This window comes from Mirounga angustirostris, unplaced genomic scaffold (assembly GCF_029215605.1).
Source record: "Mirounga angustirostris isolate CCGP_5_RB_7025 unplaced genomic scaffold, mMirAng1.0.hap1 SCAF_15, whole genome shotgun sequence".
Lineage (NCBI taxonomy): Eukaryota > Metazoa > Chordata > Mammalia > Carnivora > Phocidae > Mirounga > Mirounga angustirostris.
Window position 1 is genome coordinate 74,376,882 of NW_026991723.1, and position 26,042 is coordinate 74,402,923.

Sequence of the window (26,042 nt, forward strand, 5' to 3'; positions counted from 1 at the left end):
GTATGCTTAACCACTGTGCCCTCCGCCTTCTCGGGATGAAGTGGTCAGTTAGCAGATGTTACAGGAGTCTGTTAGAGGCCAGGGGCTCTGCCATGGGCTAGGGGCTTGTCAAGAAGGCGGGGACTTCGAAGGAGCTCAACAAGTCAGTTTATATTGATTATATAATTAAAGCTGATAGAGCATCTTTGAGAAATCTAAACAGTGTTACTATATCGTGACCCAGCATTCAGTCTGAGAAGTGAATTATGCATTACACGTCAAGAGAACATTAACACGGGCCTAAGCTGAGGCCACTTGTGAATTTGACCCTGGCCTTGGCCTTGTAGGGTTTAGACTTGTCGGCACTGGGTAGAGTGTTAGACGCATTTAGTCCCTGTTGCAAATGGAGAAACACAGGCATGAGGCTCTTCGACCCTGGCTGGGAGTGACCTTGAAGGATCCCCGGCCCTCTGATGTGGACCTCCAGTCTGGGTTGTACCACGGAGCACTTGGTTGTTGCGCCGGGGTCTGCTTTCTTCCCAGCGCCTGTCTTTGGCCCAGAACACCTGATTTTGTTACTTCTCCAGAGGGCCTCTGGCTGAGCCCCAAAACCAACAGCATGGACTACTAAGGAATTAGTGTTAAATTGAGGGGGACGAGGAGAGGTGGTGTTTCTGATCCTAAGAAACAACCAAATGTGGTTTGGTTTACTTCTCTGTAACCCAACCTGGGTCGATTTTACAGGACCAGTGATCCCAGCAGTTGAGGTTAATGCTGACTTGGTGTGCAGGTTACAAATCATGGAGCGCAACGGCAGCCAAGCCTCACTTATGCGAGGCGTGGGGGCTGTGGGGCCTTAACTGGGGAACATTCTAAAGGAAGTGCAGTTTTTATAATCGAGTAAATGTAGCTACAGGCTTGTGGTAATGAAGAATTCTGCCCTTTTTTTGTCAGTTGAAGGTTTTCACAGCTGATAGGGTTCTGTAGATGAGAGGATGGAGTAACTGTCTCTCTCATTTTGGAGATAAGGAAACCAGGGATAGAAGAGGTTAAGGGACTCATTTGTTTGCTGTGTGGACCAGTCGCCTAACAAGCAATCGGGATCTTGTAGTCATATTTGGGGCAGGGTGGGGGAGCGATAAGACCAAATCTCTTTCATTGGTTCATTCCACAAAGACATAGCGCCTACTAAGTGCCAGGATCTGACCTTGGTGCTGGAGATACAGCACTGAACAAAACAGAAATCTTGTGGAGCTCATAGTCTATCGAGAGTGGAGGAGACGTAATCAATACGTAAACTGTATGGTATGTCATAGGATAAACAGTGCTGCGAGGTGGGTGGATGGGGGAGCAGGGTGGGGAATTGAGAGAGCCAGAAGGAGTAATGCATCACCAGAAGGTGACATTTAAACATGGATCTGAAGGAAATGAGGGACTGAGCCAAGCAGTCGTTTAGGAGAAACACATCGAGGTGCAGAGAACAGGTGCAAAGGCCCTGGGGCAGGAATGTGTGCATTGTGTTGGAGCAACAGCAAGGAGACTAATGTGACTGATAGGGCTTTGGAGGCTATTGTCAAGACCTTGACCTTTACCCTGCGTGAGATATGGGGACGAACTGGGGATTTTGAGCAGAGGGCTGGCATGATATGATTTGGTTTTAAAAGGATCATACCGGCTGCCAGGAGGTGAATAAACTGCAAGGGGCAACATTAAAGAGGTGTTGCCAAGGGTTTGGGGCAGGCAGGACCTTAGAAGTTTGGCTTGGAAGTGAGTTTCCAAAAGGCCGTATCTTTTCAGGTCTGAGGAATCCGGTTCAGCAAAGTGTTGTGTGAGTTCTCCATCCAAAAATGCACGCTTCTCTATGGCCAGTCTGCAAGATTTCTCCCTTGTCTTCTCTCTAGCCCCACTAAGGGCCAAGCCACTTATTAGCACAGTGTCGAGGAACCCAGACTGCCTGGGTTCAGATCCTGGGGCTATCCACCGGCTGGTTGTGTAATCTTGGGCTACTTACCTGACCTCAGTGTCCTCATCTGTAAAATGGGAATGATATTAGACCTTCACTCATAGTGTTGTCAGTGAGGATTAAGTGTAATAATAATAGTAATATACATACCCTTAGCACAGTACCTGGCCCGTAGTAGGTGTTCAATAAACGTTTATTTTTATCACCACCATGCTGGATTCCCTTCTTAGGAGGAGATAGCAGTGGGATGGCGATTCATTTCTTGTCAAGGCTGGACACTGGAGAGAGGACTGGAGTCAGGGACGAGGGTGGGGGTGGAGGGCCGACCACAGTCCGGCTACTGTGTCATGCGGGATCACGCACAGATCTCCCTTGGTCCCCCCCCCAGTGGCCCTCTGAGGTTGTGATGCTGCCCCTCCTCCCCAGAGGGAATTGAGGAATGGGCTTGTCCAAGGTCACACGCGTAGTAAGATAGCTTCGGGCCTAGCCGAGTCTTGTCCTTCAAGCCAAGATTTTTCACAGTGGACTCTTACTTAATCTGATCACCACGTGTGTGCAGCTGCCTAATTATTTTTTAAAGAATATCTTCTTGTTGTTTAGCATTTTGGTTTTCAGCAGTGAAATAAAAGTAGCCCTAAACAAATTAATTTCATTTGCACAGAAGCTCACAGTAGCAGTAGGCCCGATAGGAGTCAGTGACCAGTACGCCATTAGCAGAATCAATTATTTAAGAATTCTGGGTATATTCTAGCCAGGGCGCATCTTTATCTTGACTCTAGGTTTGTGTTGCTATTATAGGAGCTCGGATTTGATTTCCAGGAATGTATATTCTCATCTTACACTACTTTGGGCGAAGTTGGGCCACAAAAATCATAAATTGCAGGCTGACTCTGGGGGGCCAGTGCTTTTTGGGTGGGCAGAGTTTCCTCTCTGCTTGATCTATTACTGTTAAACCTAGACTCTGCAGATAGGGCGCATTCTTGAAAATTCAGGCACATCCTTAGGTTTGCCCTCCGGAGACAGCCACAGAAATGCAAACTAATGCACATCAAAACCGGTGAATCATTCTTGCCAAATGGCACTGTGGCTCTCAGGCTTGGGGTGGTCCGGCGGAGCCCCTAGGGAACCTCTGCTCAGCGCATGCACCCAGCAGGAGTCTCCCTCTTGTGCTCCTTGAGCAGATTCAGAATGTTGTTGGGCCCTTATACTTAGCCGTTCAAGGCTAAGTCTCGCCTTGTCCCGAAGAAGCACAGTCTTGAGAATTGTAACAAGGATGACCCAAACTGGCTGCTTCTGGAGGCCCTTGATGCCAAAGGCCCTTCATCTGAGAATACAACTCTGGAAACTTCTACAGCCTCACCCTCTGTCCAGCTCTTCTCATGGAAGAGAAAGATCCCACCCTTAGTTTGTGCTTCCTCCAGCTTTCTATGCAAAGTGTGGGGCTTTAGAATGACCGTAGGCTCCAGACCTACCTTCCTGATCACTCCCACCTGCCCATCCTGCAGTGAACTTGGCTGCAGTGCGTGTACCTCATCACTGCTGCACGGGGGTGGGTGTGGGTGGCTGTGCCCCCCACTTCTTCTGTTTTCATAGGGCTCCACAATTGCCCCTCTGCGTTCATTTATGAGTACTCCATCCATGATGGCCTGAGAGCCGATGTTTTTCATAGTTTGACCAAACTTTCCACATTTTTGTCTGGCAAGTGCTTGGTAAGGACGGGAGAAAAGAACTTGACACTGATGGAACCCTACTATGTCTGTGGAGCCGGGCTGGCTGCCTTAGGTACATCTCTGCCCTCGAATCTTCTAAACAACCCTTAGTGGTTCCTGTTAACTTCCCCGGCTTACACGCGAGGAGAGGGGGTTGTAGGTAGGTTAGGAAGCTTGGCAACAGCCCAGCATCTAGTTGATCACCCCCAGACACCTCGGGAGGACCTGGACCCGGTCAGGGGCACGTTGGCAGGCCGGCAGCCGGGCAGGTCTGGTCCTCAGTTGTCAGTGTGGGCAGGATGATGGGAGCAGAGTGGTCTTCTCGGGAAGCTTCCTTAACTTTCATTCCAAGGAGACAGTGGCCAGAGGTCCTGGGTGTCAGAGTGGTCTGGGGGGATGGTAGCAAAATCATAGCCTTGGTCACAGCTTTACCCGGAGGGCTGCATCCTGCTGAGCGTTGGAGTTTGTGACTTGACAGCATCGTTCAAGACTCCTGCTTTTCTCTATTTTAGGTTTAAATTAACCAGGGATTTAACTCTTAATATTTAAATCTTCACACTGCCTTTCTGAACTGCAGTATTACCCAGCGTCGTGGCTGACTGACAACATACACTGAAGAAAATTAAGTGCCTAAGAATTATTTCAAACTAATGATATATTTATGCATTGTAGGTTATTTTGAATTTCTAGACTGTTAAGAGTTGTTTAATAGGTTAATAGTTTTAATCTATTAATCTCATCTTTTGTACTTGACTGTTTATTAAAATATATCAGTGATACATGACAAATGGAAGTGCAGATAATTCTGAGGGTTTTGAAGACATGGGTGATGATGTGAAAGTTTGAAACACGGGTTGAATAGTAAATACAGAGAGACGTGAGGCCTTGTTACCGGGGTTTGTGGAAAGTGGGGTTTTGCTGTAGGTTCTCTCTCTCGGTCCTTCCAGAACCTGGTGGAAGCAGCAGCTTTTATCTCTGTTATGATTCCTGTCCTTGTCACTAAAACCAGGAGACTCTGTGTCCACAGGACACCTCTGCACACGGCAGCCATTTTGGAACGTGTCAAGGAGAGTTAGAGGTCGACAGTGAGCATAAAGCCCAAGCACTTTCTCTGTAGCTGATGTGGAGCCCCTCATGCCTTAGGTTTTTTTTAAAAATTTTTTTATTGTTATGTTAATCCCCATACATTACATCATTAGTTTTAGATATAGTGTTCCATGATTCATTGTTTGTGCATAACACCCAGTGCTCCATGCAGAATGTGCCCTCCTCAATACCCACCACCAGGCCAACCCATCCTCCCACCCCCCTCCCCTCAAGAACCCTCAGTTTGTTTCTCAGAGTCCGTCGTCTCTCATGGTTCATCTACCCCTCCGATTTCCCCTCCTTCATTCTTCCCCTCCTGCTATCTTCTTTTTTTTTTTTCCCTTAACATATATTGCATTATTTGTTTCAGAGGTACAGATCTGAGATTCAACAGTCTTGCACAATTCACAGCGCTTACCAGAGCACATACCCTCCTCAGTGTCTATCACCCAGCCACCCCATCCCTCCCACCCCCCACCACTCCAGCAACCCTCAGTTTGTTTCCTGAGATTAAGAATTCCTCATATCAGTGAGGTCATATGATACATCTCTTTCTCTGTTTGACTTATTTCGCTCAGCATAATACCCTCCAGTTCCATCCACGTCATTGCAAATGGCAAGATCCCATTCCTTTTGATGGCTGCATAATATTCCATTGTATATGTATACCACATCTTCTTTATCCATTCATCTGTCGATGGACGTCTTGGCTCTTTCCACAGTTTGGCTATTGTGGACATTGCTACTATAAACATCGGGGTGCATGTACCCTTTCAGATCCCTACTTTTGTATCTTTGGGGTAAATACCCAGTAGTGCAATTGCTGGATCATATGGTAGCTCTATTGTTAACTGTTTGAGGAACCTCCATACTGTTTTCCAGCCTCATGCCTTAGTTTTATTGCATTTCTCTGTTACTGTGTTAAGCATCTATGATGTGCCCCGTGTCGTCAGGATGCTGAGGACACAGGAGGAGACGAGGGGGTATGTATGTTCTCCATCTCTTGGGAGTTTCTGGTCGATTAGGCATGACTTTGTTCATTCATTCAACAAGTGTTTTGTTTTTGTTTTTTTTAATCGACTCTCCTTTTGAGAAGGGAAAACAAATCATCCAAATGATTGAAAGCCCAGTTGTTGGACTCAGGCAGATCTGGGTGCATCCCATTCTGTCACTAGAAAGCTGTGTGACCATGAAAAAGTCACTCTGTGTCTCTGATCCTCAGTTTTCTTTTCTTTTCTTTTTTTTTTTTAAGATTTTATGTATTTATTTGAGAGAGAGAATGAGATAGAGAGAGAGAGCATGAGAGGGGGGAGGGTCAGGGGGAGAAGCAGACTCTCTGCTGAGCAGGGAGCCCGATGTGGGACTCGATCCCGGGACTCCAGGATCATGACCTGAGCCGAAGGCAGTCGCTCAACCAACTGAGCCACCCAGGTGCCCTGATCCTCAGTTTCTTATCTTAAAGCAAAACTACCTAGCATATATCAGGCATCCAGTGGGATGGTGCACGGGTGTGGGGTTGGGGGGAAGCACATCACAGCCGCTCAGGATGCCATAGTGGCTCTTGTCCTCAATCCCCTCGTTACAACATCATTGCCGTAATCACCTCCACCTTCATGCTGACATACGCACCTCTTGTGGTTCTCTGTGTGTCGTTCAGCAGACATTAGCTGCCATCTGCTAGGGGCCAGGCACAGGGATACACGAACGGTGGGGTAGAGCCTTGGTGCTTGGAGGACTCGCTCAACCACATGGAATCAGAGGGCAGAGTCAGAGCAGGAGCCTGTTAGAAGCAGAGGGGGGCATTCCCAGAAACCACAGGGGTGAGGCTGCAGGCTCTGGATGGGTGTCAGAGAAGCAGCCACCCTGGGAGCTCAGCACCCTGTCCTGGGCCCTGAGGGCCCAAGTCTGCCGAGCGATGTTCATCATAGCCGGCCTGCATCCTCGAGAGTTGGTGTCCTCTTGCAAGACAGATCCTCACATTGGGGCACCTTCACCTTTCGTGTCCTTACATGTTAATGATAGCGAAGCCGGAGAAGAGAAAGAGTTGGTGTCAGAGCATCCCCAGGCTACCCTATTCTGGCATTTCATGAGGAAGGAAGAGTGCGTTACATTTGAGAAAATTCCCGCTGGAGAGGAGCAAGATAAGTGTGTGGCCCTTCTGGAATAAGCTTCACTGTTTGGAATGTGGCTCCCGTGGAACATCTCTGGGCTATGGGATACCGAGGGCCAGGGGCTGGGCCTTGCCATCTTAGGTTCTGAACATTAACTGACGCAGTTAAACCATCGAAGTTCTTTGCGGGTCAGGGGGAGAGAGAGGGACTCCCCGAAGGCCGCGCTCGTACCGGCCTTTCCAGACTCACTGCTTGGCGCCTTCCGTGAAGAGGCTCCTACTGATGGCCTCCCCTGTGCCAGGTGCATCTGTGGGTGCGGGGATGCAACAGGGAATGGACAAGAGAAAGTCCTTGTCCTCGCGGAGCTCACGTTCCAGCCGGGGAGACAGACGGTGAAGAGGATGAGTGGTAAAGTGGTAGATAAATGTAGGGTGAATCGTGAGCAGAACGAGTAAAGCAGGGAACGGGGCGAGGGGGTAGGGAAGGCTGGGGTGAGCCGCGTGGTGGTTTAGGTCAAGCAGCCGGGATGTCTCCACGGGCTGTAGGATGTTTGAGCTCTAACGTGAGGGCAGCCGGGATGGGGAGGTTATTCCAGGCAGAGGAAAGAGCAGGGGCAGAGGCCCCAGGCGCATGTGCTAAGGGCACAGCAGGGAGACTGGTGTGGCCACAAGGCGGTGTGTTAGCAGGTGAGGCCAGCGGGCTCCTGGGGCATGTCCCAGGGAGCCCCGGGGGTCAGGGCTGTGGCTGCTGTTCTGGGTGAGGTGTGGGACTGTAGTGGGTTTTGGGGCCTGGGGTGACACGACCTGGCTTGCTTTAACAAGGTCACTCTGGCTGCTGTGTTGAAAGTTGACTTCGGGGCGTCGGGCAGGGGTAGGAGCGGGAGACTGTGGTTGACAGCAGGACGGGAGGCCGGGGAAGGCAGCTGGGACCAGGGGCTGGTAAGGAGTAGTCAGATTCTGGACCAAGTGACAGGATTTGCTGATAGACTCATTAGTATGGACAGAGGCAGAGGGAAGACAGGTTAGTTCTAGAGTCTGGGCCTGAGAAGCTGGAGGGTTGGAATTGCTCCTAACTGAAATCGAGAAGTGTGCAGTTATTTGATTGTGGTGGCGTGGACTGCAGGGTTTAGTGGGAAGAACCCTGGGGTGGGAGTCAGGATTGTTGTCTGGCCTTGGGGGAAGGGCTGTAGCAACAGCTCCGAGTTGGAGCCTGTTAAATATGGGCGCTTCTTGGGCATCCAGGAGGAGGTGTCCAGCCGGCAGCTGTGTGTGTAGGTCTGGAGATCAGGGGGAGCCCCAAGCTGGAGACAGAATTTGGGATTCATCATCACATCGTTAATAATTAAAAGCCTGAGTCTGGATGAGATCGCTTAGGGAGTGAGTGTGGATAAAGATAGAAGAGGTTCTAGAACGGATCCTTGGGGCATGTCAGCATATAAGGGTGAAGAATTGGTGAAGAGGAATCAGCAGAAGACAGAGAAGGGAGCAGAAGGTAGGGGGCCCACCAGCTGAGCACAGAACCAAAGGGAGCCAAGAGTTGGACAAAGGGGACAGGGAGGATCATCCGAGGTTGCTGAGTACCAGAAGGCACCATAGGCTCTAGGAGCATGGAGGTCACGGGAGGCCTTGGGAAGAGCAGCCCTGGTGGAATGGGGGAGGCATACCTCATTGGACTTGGAAGCATTGCCAAGGAGGGGCCTGCTGACACCTGTGAATAGGTAAGTGTCCTTTGCGGCACTTAGATGATCGGGAGGTGGGCACAGGGATAGCGTTGGAGGACTTGATGAGTGGTCAGCCTCCGCAGCAGGGTGCATGTGGCCCCTGAGGTCATGCCTTAGGTGTGTGTTAGTTCCTTTAACACCCTGTGCATCCATGCATTTGAGGAGAGTGTATTTAAGCTCAGCTTGAGGCTACTTAACCCTCATTCCTAATGAGTGTAGTCTTTAAATGAAGTTTTATTCTAGCGGGAGTTAACGGAGTCATTTACACACTGTGATTAGAGCTTTTCCACCCACCCTTCACATTGTTTCAGGTGGCTGAAGTACTGGGGTGAGTAAGCAGGAGCCTTTGCAGGAGGTGGGGTGGTCCTCAGGCCGAGCCTTGGGGCGCAGATGGAGGCACTGCTCCCCTAGCCTGTGCAAGGAAGTGCACACACCCTGCTGGGTAGAGGTCTGGCCTCTACCACAGCCTCAGATTCCAGCGCACTTGTCATGCAGATGGGGAAACTGAGTCACGCAAGGGCAAGATGACATCCAGTGTGCTGAGAACCTTCATAACTACTGTGACTTGGTAGAGCTTCAAGCATTAGCATTTTTGGTGCAGTGATGGAGAATTACACGCAGAAACAAAGCTGTCTGACTCCTGGCCACATGGCATCCCCTGGAACTCTTCCTCCAACGTGGCCAGAGATGGCATTTTGTCTTTGGTCCCCAGATCCACTGATTACGTTGTTTGGTTGCACTGTCTTAGGCTGTCCGGCTTAGTGGGAAGGGCACCAGGCTAGGAGTCAGAAACATTGTTTCTGGTCACTGGAAGTTGTGTGACCTTGGGCATGCCCTTCATTCCCAAGGTCGATTGAGTTCCTGCTATGCCCCAGGCCTCATGTTCGAGCTGGGCTGCGGATGTGAACCAAACAGACTCCAGCCCTGTGTTGGGTTTTGGTTTCTGCATCTGGCTCCAGGGCTCTCGTGAATGCCAGATGGGCTGGGCTGGGCTGGGTCGAAGCACTTGAAGAACCATCTGGTAAAACCCAGAGGAAAAGATCTGCTTCTGAAACTTTCCCAGGCAGGCTGTGCGGGCACGTCGGACGGGCCACACGCAGCGCTGGGGATGAGTCAGAAGGAAGCAGAAGAAAATGGAGGGGAGTGGAGGGTAGCGGCTTGCAGACCTCATCGCCGTGGAGCTAGTTCTCCAGGGTTAGTCTGACACCACGTAGTAGTTTCCAGTGGCTGCTGTGACAAACTGGGGAGCTTAAACCAGAAACTTGTTCTGTCTCAGTTTTGGAGGCTCTGGGGGGGAGACTCTATTCTTTGCCTCTTCCAGCTTCTGGTGGCCGTAACATTCCTCGCCTCGCGGCTGCATAGTTCCACTCTCTGCCTCTGTGGTCATGTTGCCTTCTCCTCTTCTCTGCCTTGTCCCCTGTTTTGCCCGTCATAGCCCCTGTGTGCCTCTTATAAGGACCCTTGTCACTGCATTTAGGACCCACCTAGGTAATTCACCGTGACCTCGTCTTAAGATCCTGAAATTAAATACATCTGCAAGGAGCCTTTTCCAAATAAGGTCACGTTCATAGGTTCTGGGGATTAGGACGTGGGCATATCTTGGGTGGGGGGCACCATATACCCCACGACAGGGAGAAAGAAGCCTATGTATACATATATCAGGCTAAAATCAAAGAGGGAGTAGGGGTCTTGGAGCCCCATTCAACGCCACCTTCTTTATTCGGGCCTCATGGGTGTTTCTGGGCCACTGCTGTGGAACCCCTAGGCCTCCAAGGAACACACTTTGAGAACCATTGCCTTAATGAAGGGTCAGCGCTCTTGGGGATGTCCTCGGGCAGGGATCCACTTTGGGATTCTGGCATGAGCAGTAACCATTGGCCACAGACGGTATGTACTTACAGAGAAATATCCTTTTAGTGCCTGACTTAAGATTTTTATGTTGAAGTGTGACTCAGGTTAAATATAAAATTCATAGCATATCTTGAGCAACTATTTTGTAGTTATCTATATATAAATCTATTTTACAGCGACACAAATAGAATAGATTATGGAGTGTCAGCATGGAGATAGATTCCGAGTGCTTTTTCACTAATATACCTAATGATTCGTGCTGAGAATATCCAAGGGCTCCACTGTACATTTAAATGGATATAATTAAAATAATGAGCTCTATTTTAAAAAATGATATATGAAAAAAAATTTTTTTTAAAAAGAAGAAGATGCTGCACCACTAATTCAAAGTGATATAAGTACTTCAGTGATTCCATTGTTATTAGGACACCTAATTAAATGCAAAGCACCCGAGAAAAGCAACATTTGGGCTTATAAATCTAAAGCATGAAGCCGGGAGAAGAGAAGTTGCCAGTGTCCTTGGCACCGTCAAGGCTGGGGGGGTGTCCTGTTGAAAGGACTGCCTGTGGGCGACAGGCTGGCTCCCGTGGCTCCCAGTGTAAGCGTCTCCCTTGGGGGCCAGGTGGGTGTTCAGAAAGGGGGTCTAACTCCCCCTTGAGCAAGCAGGGAAGGCTTCCCAGAGGCGGGGGTGTCCTCGTGCATCAATGACATGGTCATGGCAGCTGCCATCCCTGCAAATCCACTCTGCCCTGCTCCTTGGCTCGTCTCCCACTCCCACGCTGGCAAGGATCATGGTCCTTCTTGTAACAGACAAGGAAACTGAGGCTCAGAGGGGCGGTCTAGCCCAAGGTCACAGGGTGTGTGGATGCCCAGCCTGTCTGATTCCAACAACTCCTCTCTCCCACCAGGACATCATGATGCGGGGTGGGGGGGTCCTTGAGAGCAGGAAGGGACACTGAGTCTGTTCAGGTGGGACGGGCAAGTGCTCATAGACCTTCAGGCTCAGCTTCTGAAGGTCGGCAGTGAAGAAAGGGGGAGTCTGTTTTGTCCCCTTCCCTCCTTGTGACCTCAGTTGCGGGGAGGGCAGGCAGGTTGGACCTTTCATCTCCAGGGGGCCTTTTTGCTGTTCTGGAAGCGCATCTGCCCTGTCCTTGGTGCTTAACCCTTTGTGCAGTCAGGATCAGGACGAGCCAGGGCCAAGCCAGGGTGAGTTCTCAGCTGTCTGCCTGCCCGGCAGCCCCCCTGAGATTTCATGGGCCGGCATTCAGACTCCGACGGGGTCCCCGAGTTCCACCCCCGTGGACTGATTGTTAGCGTCCGCGTGGTCTCAGGCAGGGAGCAGCCGTTTCAGTGACTCGGTCAGCTGTTGCCGTCGGCGTGAGCATCTCTGCTCTGTGAGTGGCTCTGGACGAGGTCCTGGATTTACATTTTTGCGACTGATCTTCACAAGACCTTTTGAGTGGACGTGGCGCTCCCTGCTTCACTGATGTGGAGATAGGCTCGCTCAGGGTCACCAGCCGGGATGTGGTAGTGATGGGATTTGAACCCCTGTTGAGGTACAATCTCCACAGCCCCTGCAGTGACGTCTGTACCATGTCAGGCCCTTCTCCTGCGTCCTCTGCATACTTCCCTCCCCTGCACCCCATATGAGACAGTAGACCTGTGTAAATGTCTCCACAGGGGCCACGTCCCTTGCAGACATTGCCTTGTCTCTGCATCAGAGCGCTGGGGGGCAGGTGCTGTGTTTGTCCCCGTTGTACGGGTGCGAAGACTGAGGCATGGAAAGGGGATTGGAGTCACTTGCACAAGAACCCACAGCCTGAGAGCAGCAGTTGAAATTGGCCGTGGGACTGTCCGACTTCAGAACCTTTCGTCTGAGTCCATCACATCCTGTTCCTGCCGGGCTGTCTGCTCACCTCTGTTCTGGTGCCCCGGTGCCGGAGAGACCTCCCCTATTTCCCCCAGGACGTCCCCTTCTGTGGCAGGCTGGCAGGTTGTCCTCCCTCCCTAAAGCCATAGCTGCCCCCTGGTAATCTCTCAGACCTGCTGGTCCTGTGGCTCCTGGGGCCTCACTGAGCTAAGAGGCTTTTTGGCCCTGTGACGACTTTAAAGCAGGGGACAGGTAGGCTTGCTCCCTTCCCAGGGAGTGCTGGTCCTCAGCAAGGGGGCTCTAGCTCAAGATAGCCCCCTCGGAGGAAGCCCTGCTCTCCCACTAGCATCTTGGTTCTGAGTCTGTTCGGAATGCAAAAGGTCAAGAGTGGGTGACGTGGGGGCTGCCCCAGGGGCAGGTGGGCAGGCTTCCCCCTGCAGGTTTCTCCGCCAGCTGCAGTGCACCGTGGCTAAGAACCAAGATGCCTGCATCCTGTTTCGGTCCCACGTCTTCCTACCCATGTGACTTGGATCAAGTTATTTCTCCTCTTCAGTGCCTCCACCTCCCCCGTTGTTCCCGAGATGAAAAGTCAGTATGTTAGAACAGCCCCGGCACATAGGAAGTGACTTCAGGGTTTGTTAAATCAGTAGAAGAAATGAACACGGAGGCGATTGAACCATCCTGATTTATGTTTCCCGCTGCGGAGAAGGGCAAATGCTTGGACGCTGTCAGGTAGTCCTAGTGTGGCAGACACATCAGGAGGAGGTCCAGTGAGTGCTCAAGATGCTGTAGGGTTTGTCATTCTTAATAATAGTGATGGTGGCCGTGTCTCGTTAGCTGTTAGAGGCCAGCCGCTGTGCTGTGTGTTCTGTTAGTTGGTTGAAATCTCCCAGACAGTCCCATTAGCTCCGTTTTGCAGATGGGAAACCTGGGGCTCAGAGGTTATAGGCAGCTGGCTTAGGTCACCCAGCAAGGAGGTGGTTGACAGGACGGCCCTGGTTCCTGGCTGGTGTCCCCCCCAGCCTGCCTCTTCACTCCAGCTGTCCTCTGGGGCCTGTGTATTAGTCAGCTCGGGGTGCCACTGTGAAAGACCGCAGATGGAGTGGCTTGGACAAATGTATTGTCACACGGTCCTGGAGGGTGGGAGTGTGAGATCAGGGTGCCAGCACAGTTGTTTTCTGGTGAGAACCCTCTTGCAGACAGCCACCTTCTCTCTGTGCCCTCCCACGGCGAGGAGACAGAGAGCTCTCTCTTCCCATTTTCCTAAGGACACCGCCCCATCAGATTAGGGTTCTGCTTTTATGACCTTATTTAACCTTAATTATCTCTTAAAGACCCTGTCTCCAGCTAGAGTCGTGGTGGGGTTTAAGACTTCACCATACAAAATGGGGAGGTGGGGGGACCCAGTTCAGGCCATGACACCTCCCCAGTGCCTTCTCACTCCCTCCTCGTTAGCTGGGACCCTCCTCCTCTCTTTCCGCAATCCCCCAGCCCAAGAGCAAGTTCAGCGCTGAGAGGAATCGTGAATGTGATTGAACTCATGCACTTGATGACGGATGGAGCCGCTGAAGCCCAGAGAAGAGCAAGCAAGGTCTTGTCCATAGTCCCACAGCAAGGCCACTGCAGACCCGGGGTCAGAACCTGGGTCTCTGCCTCCCAGCTTGGCATCTCCGCAGAGCCCCAGTTGGTAGTGCTAGTGGGTTTTGCCTGTGTGTGCCTCGAGCCTGGGCCTTAAAGTGCAGTCCGCGGAGAGGGCTGGACGTGACGGGGTGACATCCCCAGGCTGGACCGTGATGTGATCTCCCCCTTCTTGCACACCTTGGCTTCCTTACCTCAGAGACGGGAATGATGATGATGATCCCCATGCCAGAAGGCTGGGGGTGGGGGGGCCCTTAGGATAACACAGAGAGTCCCACCGAACCGTCTGTTCAGGAGACGGCAGGGACCTGGCTCCGTGCCGTGGCCTGGCCCCGGTGTTGTGTGTGGCGCTGGGCAAGTCCCAGCTCTGCTCTGGGCCGTGGTGGGCCCCTCATAAAGGAGGCTTCGTAACCGGTGCCCTGCCCGCCTCAACACTGAGCTCATGGCCTTAAAGGATGTCTGGATGTTTGAAGACCTACCTGGAGGCCAGAGTGTTGGTCTGAGTGAGGCTTTTGGCTTGTAGTTGCCTGTCTGTCAGATGGGAACGGGGTGGGGGGGAGCTTGGATGGAATCTCTAGCCCTTCTGCCAGGGAGGGAAGGGAACAGCACCAGGCACTTTGTACACATCACTTAAACCCTTGCTGCTCAGGGTGCAGACTGAAGACTAGTGGCACTGGCTCTGGCTGGGTGCTTGTTAGAAAAGCAGAAGCTCAGGCTAAACCCCAGACCTGCTGAACCAGAATCTGCATTTTACCAACAGTCTCAGCTGATTTAGATGCACATTGATTGCGAAGAACTGATTTCAACCACCCAGAGCTACCCTTCCTTGAAGGTCTTTTGTAACTCCAGTTACAAAAGTTTAGATCTCTTTAGGTCCCAGCTTCCCTGTCTGTGAAATGGGTGGAATTGGAGCCATACCAGCCCAGTCATTTTCAAACTGTGTTCCTCTGAGCACACTGGGTTCCCAGGAAGACCCCGAGGGGCTGCCATGGGGGCCTTGTGCTTCAGGGTGAGATTCATGGAGAAGTGGGTCTGTAGCTAAACGTTATGCAACCGCCTGGGTTGGTGGGCTCCCAGATGGGTCTGGGGGCTGGCACGGGGTCCACACTGAGCAGACTCTCTTCTCTCCCAGGGAGCGCTTGAAGCGCAGCCAGAAGAGCACCAAGGTGGAGGGGCCAGAGCCCGCGCCGGCCGAGGCCTCACTGAGTGCCGAGCAGGGAACGATGACGGAGGTGAAGGTGAAGACGGAGCTACCTGATGACTACATCCAGGAGGTGATCTGGCAGGGGGAGGCCAAGGAGGAGAAGAAGGCGGTCAGCAAGGACGGGACAGGTGATGTGCCCGCTGAGATCTGCGTGGTGATCGGTGGCGTCCGCAACCAGCAGACCCTTGGTGAGTGCCTGAGAGGGTCGGGGCTGGGACCAGGGCGGGGCATGGGGTCAAGAATCCTGAAGAGCAGAGGCCTGCCTCTCCCTGGCTGAGAGAGCCCTTGGTGGCTCCCCTCTGCCCTCAGGGAAGGACCTAGGCTCCTTAGACTTGCTTTTGCTTGTGCAGTCCTAGTCTGGACCTCTTTCCTTTCCACCTGATGTGCCAAAGCTCTGTCCGTGTTTTAAGACTTTGTTCAGGTCAGATGCCTGGAACTTTCTGTAGGTGTGGTGAATCCCTCAGGCCGTGGGGCTCTCATGCTCCGCAGGGGGGTCTAGCACAGACACATTGCTTATTGTCCTAAATGCCTGTTGGTGTTTCTTTCTCCTTGGCTTTACCACGGGCTCCTGAAGGCAGCTTCCAGTGCGAGTCCTGCTTGGAGCAGGTGCCCAGGCGGATCAGATTGGTGACAGACTGGCACCTTCCCGGGCCCCTTCTGGGCTGGGCCAGGCTCAGAGGACGTCTGTGGAACAAGCTTCTTAGCAGTCCTCTCTGTGCCCCCCTTGGGGATTCCCCTCAGGGGCTGCCTGCACCCCTGCCAAGGTCATAGACTCAGATGCCCACGAGGCCCAGCACATATATGGAGGGACTCAGTCCTCCTCCGCCTCGTAACCAGGTGGGAGATGGGCTCTGTGTGGCCGATCTCTGGACACGCCACATGACAGAAGGGAGACATTTGATGTGCATTCTTTTGGCTTTAAGCGTTGGTGACTAATTCGACTTTTGAAATCTGCCAAACAAAACCTGTCTTTGGGTCACAGTCCTTCGGTGGCCACCGGTTGGCAACCCCTGGTCTGTGACATAAAGTCCACGAGCCTCACCCTGGCATTGAGGCCTTGCCTGGTCTGTTCCCCATCCGCATGGTCCTCCATGTTTCTTAGACATGCTGCCACCTCCCTCCCCTCTCCCTGTCCTCCCTGGTCCAGCTCTGGCTCACTTCCTCCAGACTTCTGGGCTCATGTCCCATGTCGGCATGCAGGGCCTTGTATGGAGTTTCCTGTGTGTCTGTGTCCCTGAGTTTACACTCGAGTCCTGTTGCCCCTTCTTCCCAGCTGCCGGGACTCAGCCCCGTCCGTACTCCCTTTCCTCGATGTTTCTCCGCTGTTCTGTGCACTGTCAGCCCCAGCTGGGTCATTGTGTCTTCCCACTGACAGCCGTGCCTTTATGTCTCTCTGCCCTCACCTGCCCTCCACTCTGGCTGCCAGGGGCTTTGGCAAAAATAAGTCCTTGACTGTGTCACTCCCTGCTTAGAAACTTGGGATTCCCCACTGTGTGTAGGGTCAAGGAGGACTGTTCTTCAGTCAAGGGTATAGGAGTAGCTGCGCTCCTCTGCTTTAGAACCTCTAAACAAGCTCTCAAGGCCATAGTATCAAGATCCTCCATAACCTGATCCATATTTCTTATTTATGATCTTTTTGGACCTTTCATTCCGATACACTCTGCCTTTCCACAGCATTCCTGCCCTTGGCTTGTGCTCTTCCCTCTGCCTGGAATGCCTTTGCCCATGTCCACATGCCCAGATCCAGCTCATCTTTCAAGACCAGCTCCAGTGCCACCTCATCCCAGAAGCCTTCTTGAATTTCTTCTGGTCAGCGCGTTCTGTTTCTACCTTGCCCCTCACTTGGGTGCTTCCCATTATCTGTTTTAGATTAGAGGGGCCTTGTCCGTGCCTGCCTCTGCCACGAGACTAGGAGCCCCTGGAGGTCGGTGCATCAGGACTTGTCTGATCTATGTCTCTGGGCTCGTTGCGCCCACCCCACAGTGTCCAGCCAAGGTACCGGCTTCTAGGGAGCGGTATTGACTTTGGTGCCATAACTGTCAGGGTGGGGCTACGTTATGGCCCAGTCACAAAAGATCCTGAAAGTAACGAGATCTTGGTAGCTCAGAACCACAAAAGTTCCTTTCTTGGTCACACTGCATGTCCATTGTGGGTCATCTGGGGGCTCTGCTCTGGACCCAGGCTAAAAGCAACCAGTATATGAAATGCTGCCGGCCAAGGGACAGAGGGAAAGAAAGCTCTGGGAGGACTCACACTACCTATTACCTGCTGCAGCCCAGAGGGGAGAAGAGTTAAGTCCCCTCCCTGTCATTGACCACATCAGTCACATGGCCCCAACCCAACCTCAGGTGGCCTGGAAATGCCATTCTCTCATGTGACAGAACTGGGATGAACCAGCAGTACTTGGTGAAGAGCATGGGCAACTTAGCCCAGTGCCCACTGGAAGAAGGGCCTTTTCAGGAGCCTATGTCTGGCCTTCCTCCATCAGTATTCGCTCCCCGGGGCCAAGGACAGACCATGTTAGCCACTAGGAATGTGTCCGCTAACCCAAGAGGGGACGTGCCCTTGCTCACATTGGGGTGTGTGTTTTAAGACTCGTTGGACCCAGTAGCTATTTATGCCTCTTCACCAGTAGATGCTCGGTGAAGGGTAGTTGAATCTGAATCTCGGGATGGAGCCAGCAGTCGGGATTCGGCAGGGAAGGCCTAGAGCAGCCGTGCTAGGGAAATGCTGGAAGGGAGTCCTCCCTGGGCTGGCTGCCGGCACCGCGAGAGGCCTCAGGGCCTCATGCCAGCCACGGACGCTGGTTTCCAGCTCAGCTGCTGCTCAGCAGCAGGGTCCTTGGCTTTGCGGTGCCTTAGTGTCCTCTTCTGTTCAGTGAGGCTCCCTGTCCCCACCTCACGGGTGTGCAAATCAAAAGAGGCAGTGGAAGAGAACAGCGTTGTGCAAGGAGAATGAGCTCGGGTCCTCAGTCTGGGAGTGAATCCTGGCTCTCTGATGCAATAGCTGTTGGACCTCAGGCAAGCTACTTCATCTCTCTGTGCCTCAGTTCTCACAATTGCCCATTCGTGGGGTGAGGCGAAGATTCAGTAAGGTGATGTATATAAAGCACTCAGCATTGTACTTGGTAAACGATTAGCTTTTATCAGGGGTATTAGCATTGCTTTTCAAGGGGGAAGAGTACCTCTTTCAAGTACCTCTTCAAGTGGGAAGAGTAGTAATAGTTTCTGCATTTTTTCCAAAGCCTAAGAAATAAGCCAGGGTGATGATGTAGAGAAAAAATGGGTCGGGGAAGTTGGCGCTGGGTGAGGTGTCAGAAGACGTGGGTTCTAATTGAGCCTCCATTGTCTCATCTGAACAGGGCAACTTGCCCTGTCCCTGGAGCCCCTCCTAGTGCTGCCTCCCTGGAATCCAGGGACTTTGAGTATGTTGTGACGTTTCTAAGTAAATTGCCTTTCACAGACTCTTAATGAAAAAGGAGTAAAGCCACAGTGGCAAGGGGGAGTTGAGCCGCCATTTTGGAGCTGGGACCAAAGCAGGGCCTGGACATTCCCTGCTGATTATCGAGACTCCTCTTGCATCCATGAAGGCAGACCTTCCTCCTTGAGGGTGTAGTTTCTGCCAAGGGTCAGGCTCAGAGAAATCTGGCTTGGCCTCAGTACCCGGAAAGAAAAGCATTAAAAAGAAAAAAAAAAATCAATGTAAAAGAATTGAGCCTTTCGGCTTCAGCTGGTCTCAATATGGCAAGTAGGTTTTATCCTGTGGGCCAAGTCCAAGTACTTGCTGCTGTTTATTAGGGGTTCTGTGTTAAAGGTTCTAAAGGGATGGCATGGTTAAGCGTGATTGATTATTAATGTCTGCCGTGGCTGTGGAAATGGGCAGTGGGGCTCCACATGCTATGCATTTGACACCCCTTATCCCCGCATTTTATAGCGGGGCCAACAGAGGCCAGCCGAAAGGAGAAAGAGTGGCTCTGGGCCAGAGAGCACATCAGTGATGTTTTCTTGCACTTCATGAAGGGTTGGTGCACCTCACAGCAACCCCCTCCCACCTGGAAGGAAAACAAGGAGGGAGAGCCAGGGGCCGAATGCTGGTTAGAGCCATCCCTTTAAATGCACTCGTGCCGCACAGGCTGGGCGGCGTGGAGTTAATGAACACGTTCCCGGGCCGCTGGGCAGAGAAGCATGTGCAGCCGGGGGCCCCCGAGTGCCCTGCTCACCCAGCCCCGCTCAGGGCTCAGAGCTGGCCTCTCTTACTGAATAGAACAGTGTTCCTGAGGGTCACTCAGGGCTGCACCGTGCGGGAACCTTGTGTCCACCCCCAGGTCCTCACTGGCCCTGTAACAGCCATCAAACAGTGTTCCCAGTGGCACAGTCCTCATCCGACACACTTCCTGTGGAGGAGCCGGGGCTTGGACCCATGGATGGCATTTGGCAGCTTCTCAGGCTGGGAGGGGGTGGCCGTCCGTGCCCAGGAGGCTGGCTGCCAAGCTTGCAGTGGGGACTTCAGTTTCCCGGCTGCCCACAAGTTCTGTGATAAGAAAGATCTCTTGCTCTTAGAACGTCACTTCCATTGGAGCCGGTGTGGGGGAAACATGGGGGTTTTCAGCAAGAAGAGCCGAGGTGATACTGAACTCGATGACCCTGTTGGATAAAACCAGAAGTGAAAGAAGTGAGGTCACAGAGGCCGGTGTCCACCCGGCAAGCTGCGCGCGGAACTCTGCCCAGCAGCGCCGAGGAGTGGGGGCGCCGCACTGGACGTTTCAGGAACGCCACGAGGAGTGCTAAACACGGGGTGCTGCCATAGCTACCACCTCTGCTCCCGCTCAGCGGCAGGCATTGTTCACTGATCACCGCGGACGGCGACAGTGCCCCTCAGAATCCTTCTCAACGCAGCCCACCAAGACGTCACTGCCAGTCAGCCAGAGTTGGAAAGGAGGAAGTGGAAACCTGCTTGCCATTCTTGTCCTAGGTGGTAAAGACAAGGCAAGCTGGCCTTAGAACAATCAGGACATCCAGTCCTGGGAGCATTTCCTGGTTCTGAGAGAGAAGGATGCTCAGATCCCATCATAGTGGTCAGAAGGTACTACCGAGCAGTGGGTGCTCTTCTCTGTATGATGAGACCATCGGTCCTTAATCCTGGGGAGCTTACACACGAGGGGAACCCAGGAAGAGCGGCAGGTGCCTGAAGGCCGGTGGTACAGGAGCCTCTGGAGGGAGCAAGCCACCCAGCAGGGCTCCTCCTCAGATGAGGGGTGTGGGCCAACCTGCTTATGTCCAGAGAGTTCATTCCTAGTGTGGCGAGGAACCCCATAGAAGAGCTAAGGGCTCTTTGTCCTGGGGAGGAAGAGACTGGGGGCGGGGGCCGGTGGTAGGGGGGAGTGCAAGGGAGATGAGGGGATAGAAGTATGCTCGGCTTGAAGCATTGGAGTGTTGGAGTGGGAGGGGAAGGAGTGGACGCGTTCTGCACGGCCCCGACTGATAAAGGGGCTTCACCAGTGAATTCAGGTCCGTAACAGGAAGGCCTCTGTGACTGTGGGAACTGTTTGGAACCGGATACAGGCCTGTGAGGGCATGAGTTCTGTCCTGGAAGTCACTGGACGGGCTGCAGGGGGCAGAGTCAAGGATCAGATGGAGGACTACGCGGACGTTTCTAAGCAGTGAGCTTTGAGCACCACGGGGTAGGGGTGTTTCCACGCCCGCGGGACTGCCTGAGGGAGGAGGCACAGGGGAAGGAGGCGGTGGCTCGACCACAGCTCTGGAAGGAGCAGCAGAAGGGCAGGCAGCCACTCAGACCCGGCCACGTGGATTTTGGGCTGTGACAAACGCAAGCAGCCGAGGTGCCAGGTCCTGCTCCATGGCGCCAGCTGATAGTTTCCTGTTTCAGTGGGTGGTTGGCAGGCCTTGCACCGAGCCTGCCAGAACCAACGCTCAGCCCTTTGCTGCAGCCGCTAGGGAAGGAGGGGTTCTGGCCACCCTCCCAGGCAGGTCTTCTCTCTGCTGCTGGCCCTTCATCTGGTGGTTCAAGGTGGGAAGGGGTCCTGGGTGGAGGGTCCCCACGGGAAAGGGCCCCTGGGCTGTAAATCCAAGAGACCCAGGATCTGCCCCGCGGTGCAGTCTTGGACAGGACCCTTAACCTCTCCTTGCCATGCTGTCCTCATTGATTGGTGGGTGTAAGAACACCTGCCTGTCTTTCCAGGAGGCTTGTTGGGGACAGAGGGAGGTAACAGGTACGAAAGCATTTTTTTATGTAGGGAGGCAGAAAATGCAAAACAGCTATCAGCACTATTAGCTGGAGCCTCAGGACGTTGACACGGCTGGAGGTCCATCTGGAGTGCTGGGAACCCGAAAGGCCAGCGGCTTTCACCTTTCTGTGTTCATCGCCTCCTAAGAAATGGTATATATTCTTTCGTATTTTTGAATTGACATCTCACAGTTTTATCCAAAGTTTAAATAATTGCAAAGGATCTAATTTCTGGAGTGTTGTGTAAAAAAAACCTGTCATTTTGGAACTATAACTGTGAAACCACTGTTCTAAATGTATCGGAGAGAATCCAAAGCCACTGCTGTTTAATATCTGCCGTCATCCATTTAAAAAACATGCGAACAGGCTCATCTTTAGCAGTCAGAAATTTTACATCTTTCCCTTTCTCTCCTTGAACTCATATTTCCAGTCCACTTTCCTTGCAGGATTTTATCCTAATGTAATACATTTTTTATGCCTGAGAGTCTTTTATTGATCACTGTTTTATACTCATCTCCTACAACAAGATGTACATAAATTGAAATAGAAATTTCTAAAAAAAAAAAGGTCGGGATCATAAAACTGTACTTTTTAAAACATTTTTTCCCCCAGATCAAGGTTTTTTGTTTTTTGTTTTTTAAGATTTTATTTATTTATTTGACAGACACAGCGAGAGAGGGAACACAAGCAGGGGGAGTGGGAGAGGGAGAAGCAGGCTTCCTGCCGAGCAGGGAGCCCGATGCGGGGCTCGATCCCAGGACCCTGGGATCATGACCTGAGCCGAAGGTAGACGCTTAACGGCTGAGACAAGATTTAGCATTAATTAAACTCCTGCCTTTGGTTTCTGTACATGTAAGTACTTAGAAGTCCAATGCGCTATCCATTGCGCCATGGCGCCACCTTGTACATGTAAGTACTTAGGAAGCTTAATTACATAGGTAAGGAACCAGGGATGGATGCAGTTTTGAGCGTCACTCAATTTTTGGAACTCTTTCCAAGTTGTGGGCTGAAAATCGCATGGGGTGTGTCATCAGACACTGTTGTTAATGGTCTCTCTACGAACAGCTCCATTAGATGCTTCTTCAGTTTCGTTGAGAGTAAAGAATTGGAAATGACACGATTCACAAAAAGCGTTGTTCCCTGGTGTTAGATTTTGCCCACTTTCTGGGTTCACTCCGATACTTGGGATCACCTCTTTGCTTGGAGCCGTGAGATGGGCAGCCCCGAAGGTGGGGTGGTGGTGAAGGAATTGGCTTGCTTGTAGCATGTCAGGGGGTGGGTGAGGAGAGCCAGCTGAGTGGGGCCTCCCCTCCCACCGCTACATCTCCAGCACATTGATTTTAGGGAAGAATATATTTGAAAGCTGATGATTGGGGTATTGATTCTCTTAAAACTGCCTGTGCTCACATATCCCCAGGCGATTTGTACTCTTACTTGGAAGACCCTGGTCCCAAAGACATTTGGTCTGAGTCCAAGCCCTAAGAGCCTCAGGAAACCCACTTGTCCATGATTTACCTCTCCAGCTCCCTTGTCTGCCAGCAGGCTCTGGGCCTTGCTCCTGCTGGGTCCCAGAACCAAGAGGGCTCGGTGCCTCCTGGCACCCCCACCTTCTTGTGTGTGTCTTCTCTTTCACCTGCTCCGGATTTCTGTCTCGTTGCATTTTGTGTATCTAGAAAGGTGTCTGAGCTTGTCTGAAGCTAGCTGGGTGCAGATGGTAGAGCTGAGGCTTGCTGCCCTCATTGCTTGTCCTCAGGGCCAGCCTTCCCTGCCGGAGCCTTCCCAACTTCTCCCCTACGTGGCCTCAGCAACTAGAGCCCCCTGGTCCCAGCTGGCCTCACCTGGTCTGACCTGCGCTCTTGGGGAGGGAGCTCAGCCAGGCTGTCTGCCAAGTGCTTCCGGGAAATGCTAGACTGGTTCTGTTACTCAGTGCCTGTGGATTCTTGCGTCACTAGTGACAGGGTTGGGGAGAGGAAGAGGCTTGGCTCCCGTGTGCTGGCATGCTCTGTCAGCTGCCCCTGGCAGCCTTGAGAGGGGTTAGGGGACTCTGGGAGTCCCGAGGCAGGACTGGACATGGCGGGGCAAGCGGGAGTGGGAGGGGGTCCGCTGCCCTGCAGCACTCGGGGGAGCCCTGGGACTGAAGGGGAAGCCCGAGTGCCTTTGGCATCCAGAGGTGACTTGGTGTGGCGGCAGCAGGGTGGCTCTGAAGGCTGGCCAGCCACTAGCTGAGTAGCCCCCACCCTGGACCGCCTGGCCCCTAGAACATTCACGCTCATCAGTGAACTGGGTACGGAGTTGTCCCAAGCACACCAGGACTTCTGGGAGGATAGAGGACGGGAATGAGACCTGGGTGCACCCAGTGGGTGGTAAATGTTAACAAGCACCATCTGTTCTTGGTCCTTTCCCAGAGGTGTGGCCGGCACATGCACTGGCTCCCGATCACTGCCAGCCTGAGCCGCCTGTGGCCGGATGTGTGGTCCCTGCAGTCCTTACTTACCTCATCTGAGAAATGGGGATGATAATCGCCTGTGTCTGCCGGGCGTGTGAGGGTGAGCTGAGCTGGCCACGTGGCTGCACACCTGGCCAGCTTCTGCTTCCCCAGCTGTGTGTCGGGCTCGGAGGCCAGCCCTCTGCAGAGATGTAGGAGAGGCTTGAGTGAAGGGCATTAAGCACCTGGCACTTAGTAGGCAGTGGTGGTGACAAAGGACACAGGGGTAGTTGGGGAGCCCAGCAGAGTGAGGAAGCTAGCCGGGGAGGGAGTCATTTTTGGGGACCCAGACTGTCTGAGCTGAGCATCCCCAAGAAGGCTCACTAGCACCCCCCTGCACCACCCTGGGGTATTGCAGAGGCTGTGGCTGGGGAGGGGCACCAGGCCACAGCATAAGCAGGGCATATCCTCCCTATAGGGTCATTTTGCTGGAATGCTCTTGGGGAGAAATAGCCATACAATGGATAATTTTATGTTTTATTTACGTCATGAGTTAGAATACAGAGAAAACATAAAACTTCGGGGGATTTGGGCCTGTGGCTGTTTCTGCCATAGCCCAGCCTTCCAGGGGAGGTACGGATGCCCCCCTGGCAAGGACAGGTTCTTCGCTGAAAAAGTATACCGCACGATCTTGGTCACACTTCTTTGTGCAGATGGAGAAGCCGAGGCCCTGGCAGCTCAGGTGACTGGCCAACCTGAGACGTGGAGCCCTCCCCTTCACCTGGCTCCTTCCCCCACCTCCCAGGCACCCCCAACTTTAAGGGATCTTTCTGATTTCTTACGTAATTCAGATGGAAAAGCGCCTGAAGGCAGCCCCCACGGTGGATCTGTGCGAAGTCGCTATTCAGGGACCTGGATTTTTGACCAAGCGTTGAGATATGCATCTGGTACGTGAGGGCCGAGGGGCAGGACGACCTGATGGGGCCGGCATGTGGGTGGGGCACGGCCAGACAGGGCCACGAGGGGCCACGCTCAACCACCCCGTCACTGCCACAGGGCAGCAAATCTGAGCCTGCCAGGGGCCTGGAGGACTTGGCCATCGGAGGGATGACAGTCTGTGGAAATCGGGAAGTCTGGAACATCAGGACCATCCCGGCAGCACCTGCTGTGGACTGCAACTTTGAAACAAGCCAAGGCTATAAAAGAGTTCTGTGGCCACATGTGTTGGAAGAGCTGGGGTTAAACAAGGTTCCTGTAGGACCTGTCCCTAAGTTCCCCCTGCACCGCGCCTTCCCAAGACGGCCGTACCTCCCACCCGCTTGATCATGGGTGTCTCTTTCCCGGGCTGCGTTCAGGAAGTTGGGTTCTAAAGAACTCTGGAAAATGCTGCTTAGTAACAGTAGCTGTGCTGTCCTGAGTACCTGTTTTGTACTGGGTACGGTGCTCTGTAGCCATAGAGTTACTGCTCCCAACTCCCCAAGATGGGTACCATTTTCCTGTGCTTAGAGAGGAAGCCTGAGGCATGAGTGTTTCCGTGACTTGTCCAGGGCCCCTGGCTGCTTAGGTAGTGAGCCAGGATTTGAAACCAGGTGGGCTGACGCTCTGCTGCACTCTCCCCAGGCTGCAACCCCCAGCCACCTGCACACAGAGCGCCTGAAGCCTGGGGTCTTAGGGTGAGTGGCAGTGAGGAGACAGGTGGGCCCTTGAACTCAGGCCTGAGACTCCATGCACGGGGCGAGGGCCCCCACTCTGCCCTGGGGGGCAGCCAGGAGAGGGCGCAGAACTGATGACCACCCCCCTTGTGAGACTGTGTGGGTTGAGATCCGGGAGCAAGCCTTCAAGGATCCTCCGCTCCCTCTATGGGTTGAGGGAAAAATCCCATAAAGCCGGTAGGGACCTGGCTTGCTTATCAACAGGATGAAGTGGGTGGGCTACTGGGGGGACCCATTGCAGCCTGCAGTTATTACACAGTTTGAGAAAGTCCTTAGGTCATTGACTATAGTGGGGAAACTGAGGCCCAGATCTGTGGCAGAGAGGGGGCAGGGCTGGGGCACAGAGACTTCATCTGGAAGTGGGTCAGATCTGAACCAGTTTTGCCTCATCCCAGGCTGTGGCCTCTGGTCTTCTCTGGAGGGGTTCCCCCTTCCCTGGGCCACCTTCCCCTCCATCTGCCCCTTTCCTTTCGCCTCTCCCGCCTATTCACCCCTCTGACTTTTGTCCCTCGCTTTGGGGCCCACCAGGTT

At 52.9% G+C, this 26,042-nt stretch overlaps 1 protein-coding gene across 23 annotated transcripts in view; it reads left to right on the forward strand.

Moving 5' to 3' along the window:
* ZNF618 (zinc finger protein 618) overlaps positions 1-26,042 on the forward strand; it is a 184,914-nt gene that overhangs the window by 104,197 nt on the left and 54,675 nt on the right. For all 23 annotated transcript variants that reach the window (XM_064579953.1, XM_064579955.1, XM_064579960.1 and 20 more), the window contains one exon: positions 15,060-15,319. In XM_064579953.1, coding sequence (XP_064436023.1) covers positions 15,060-15,319 — 260 coding nt within the window. The remainder of the gene's footprint in view (positions 1-15,059; positions 15,320-26,042) is intronic.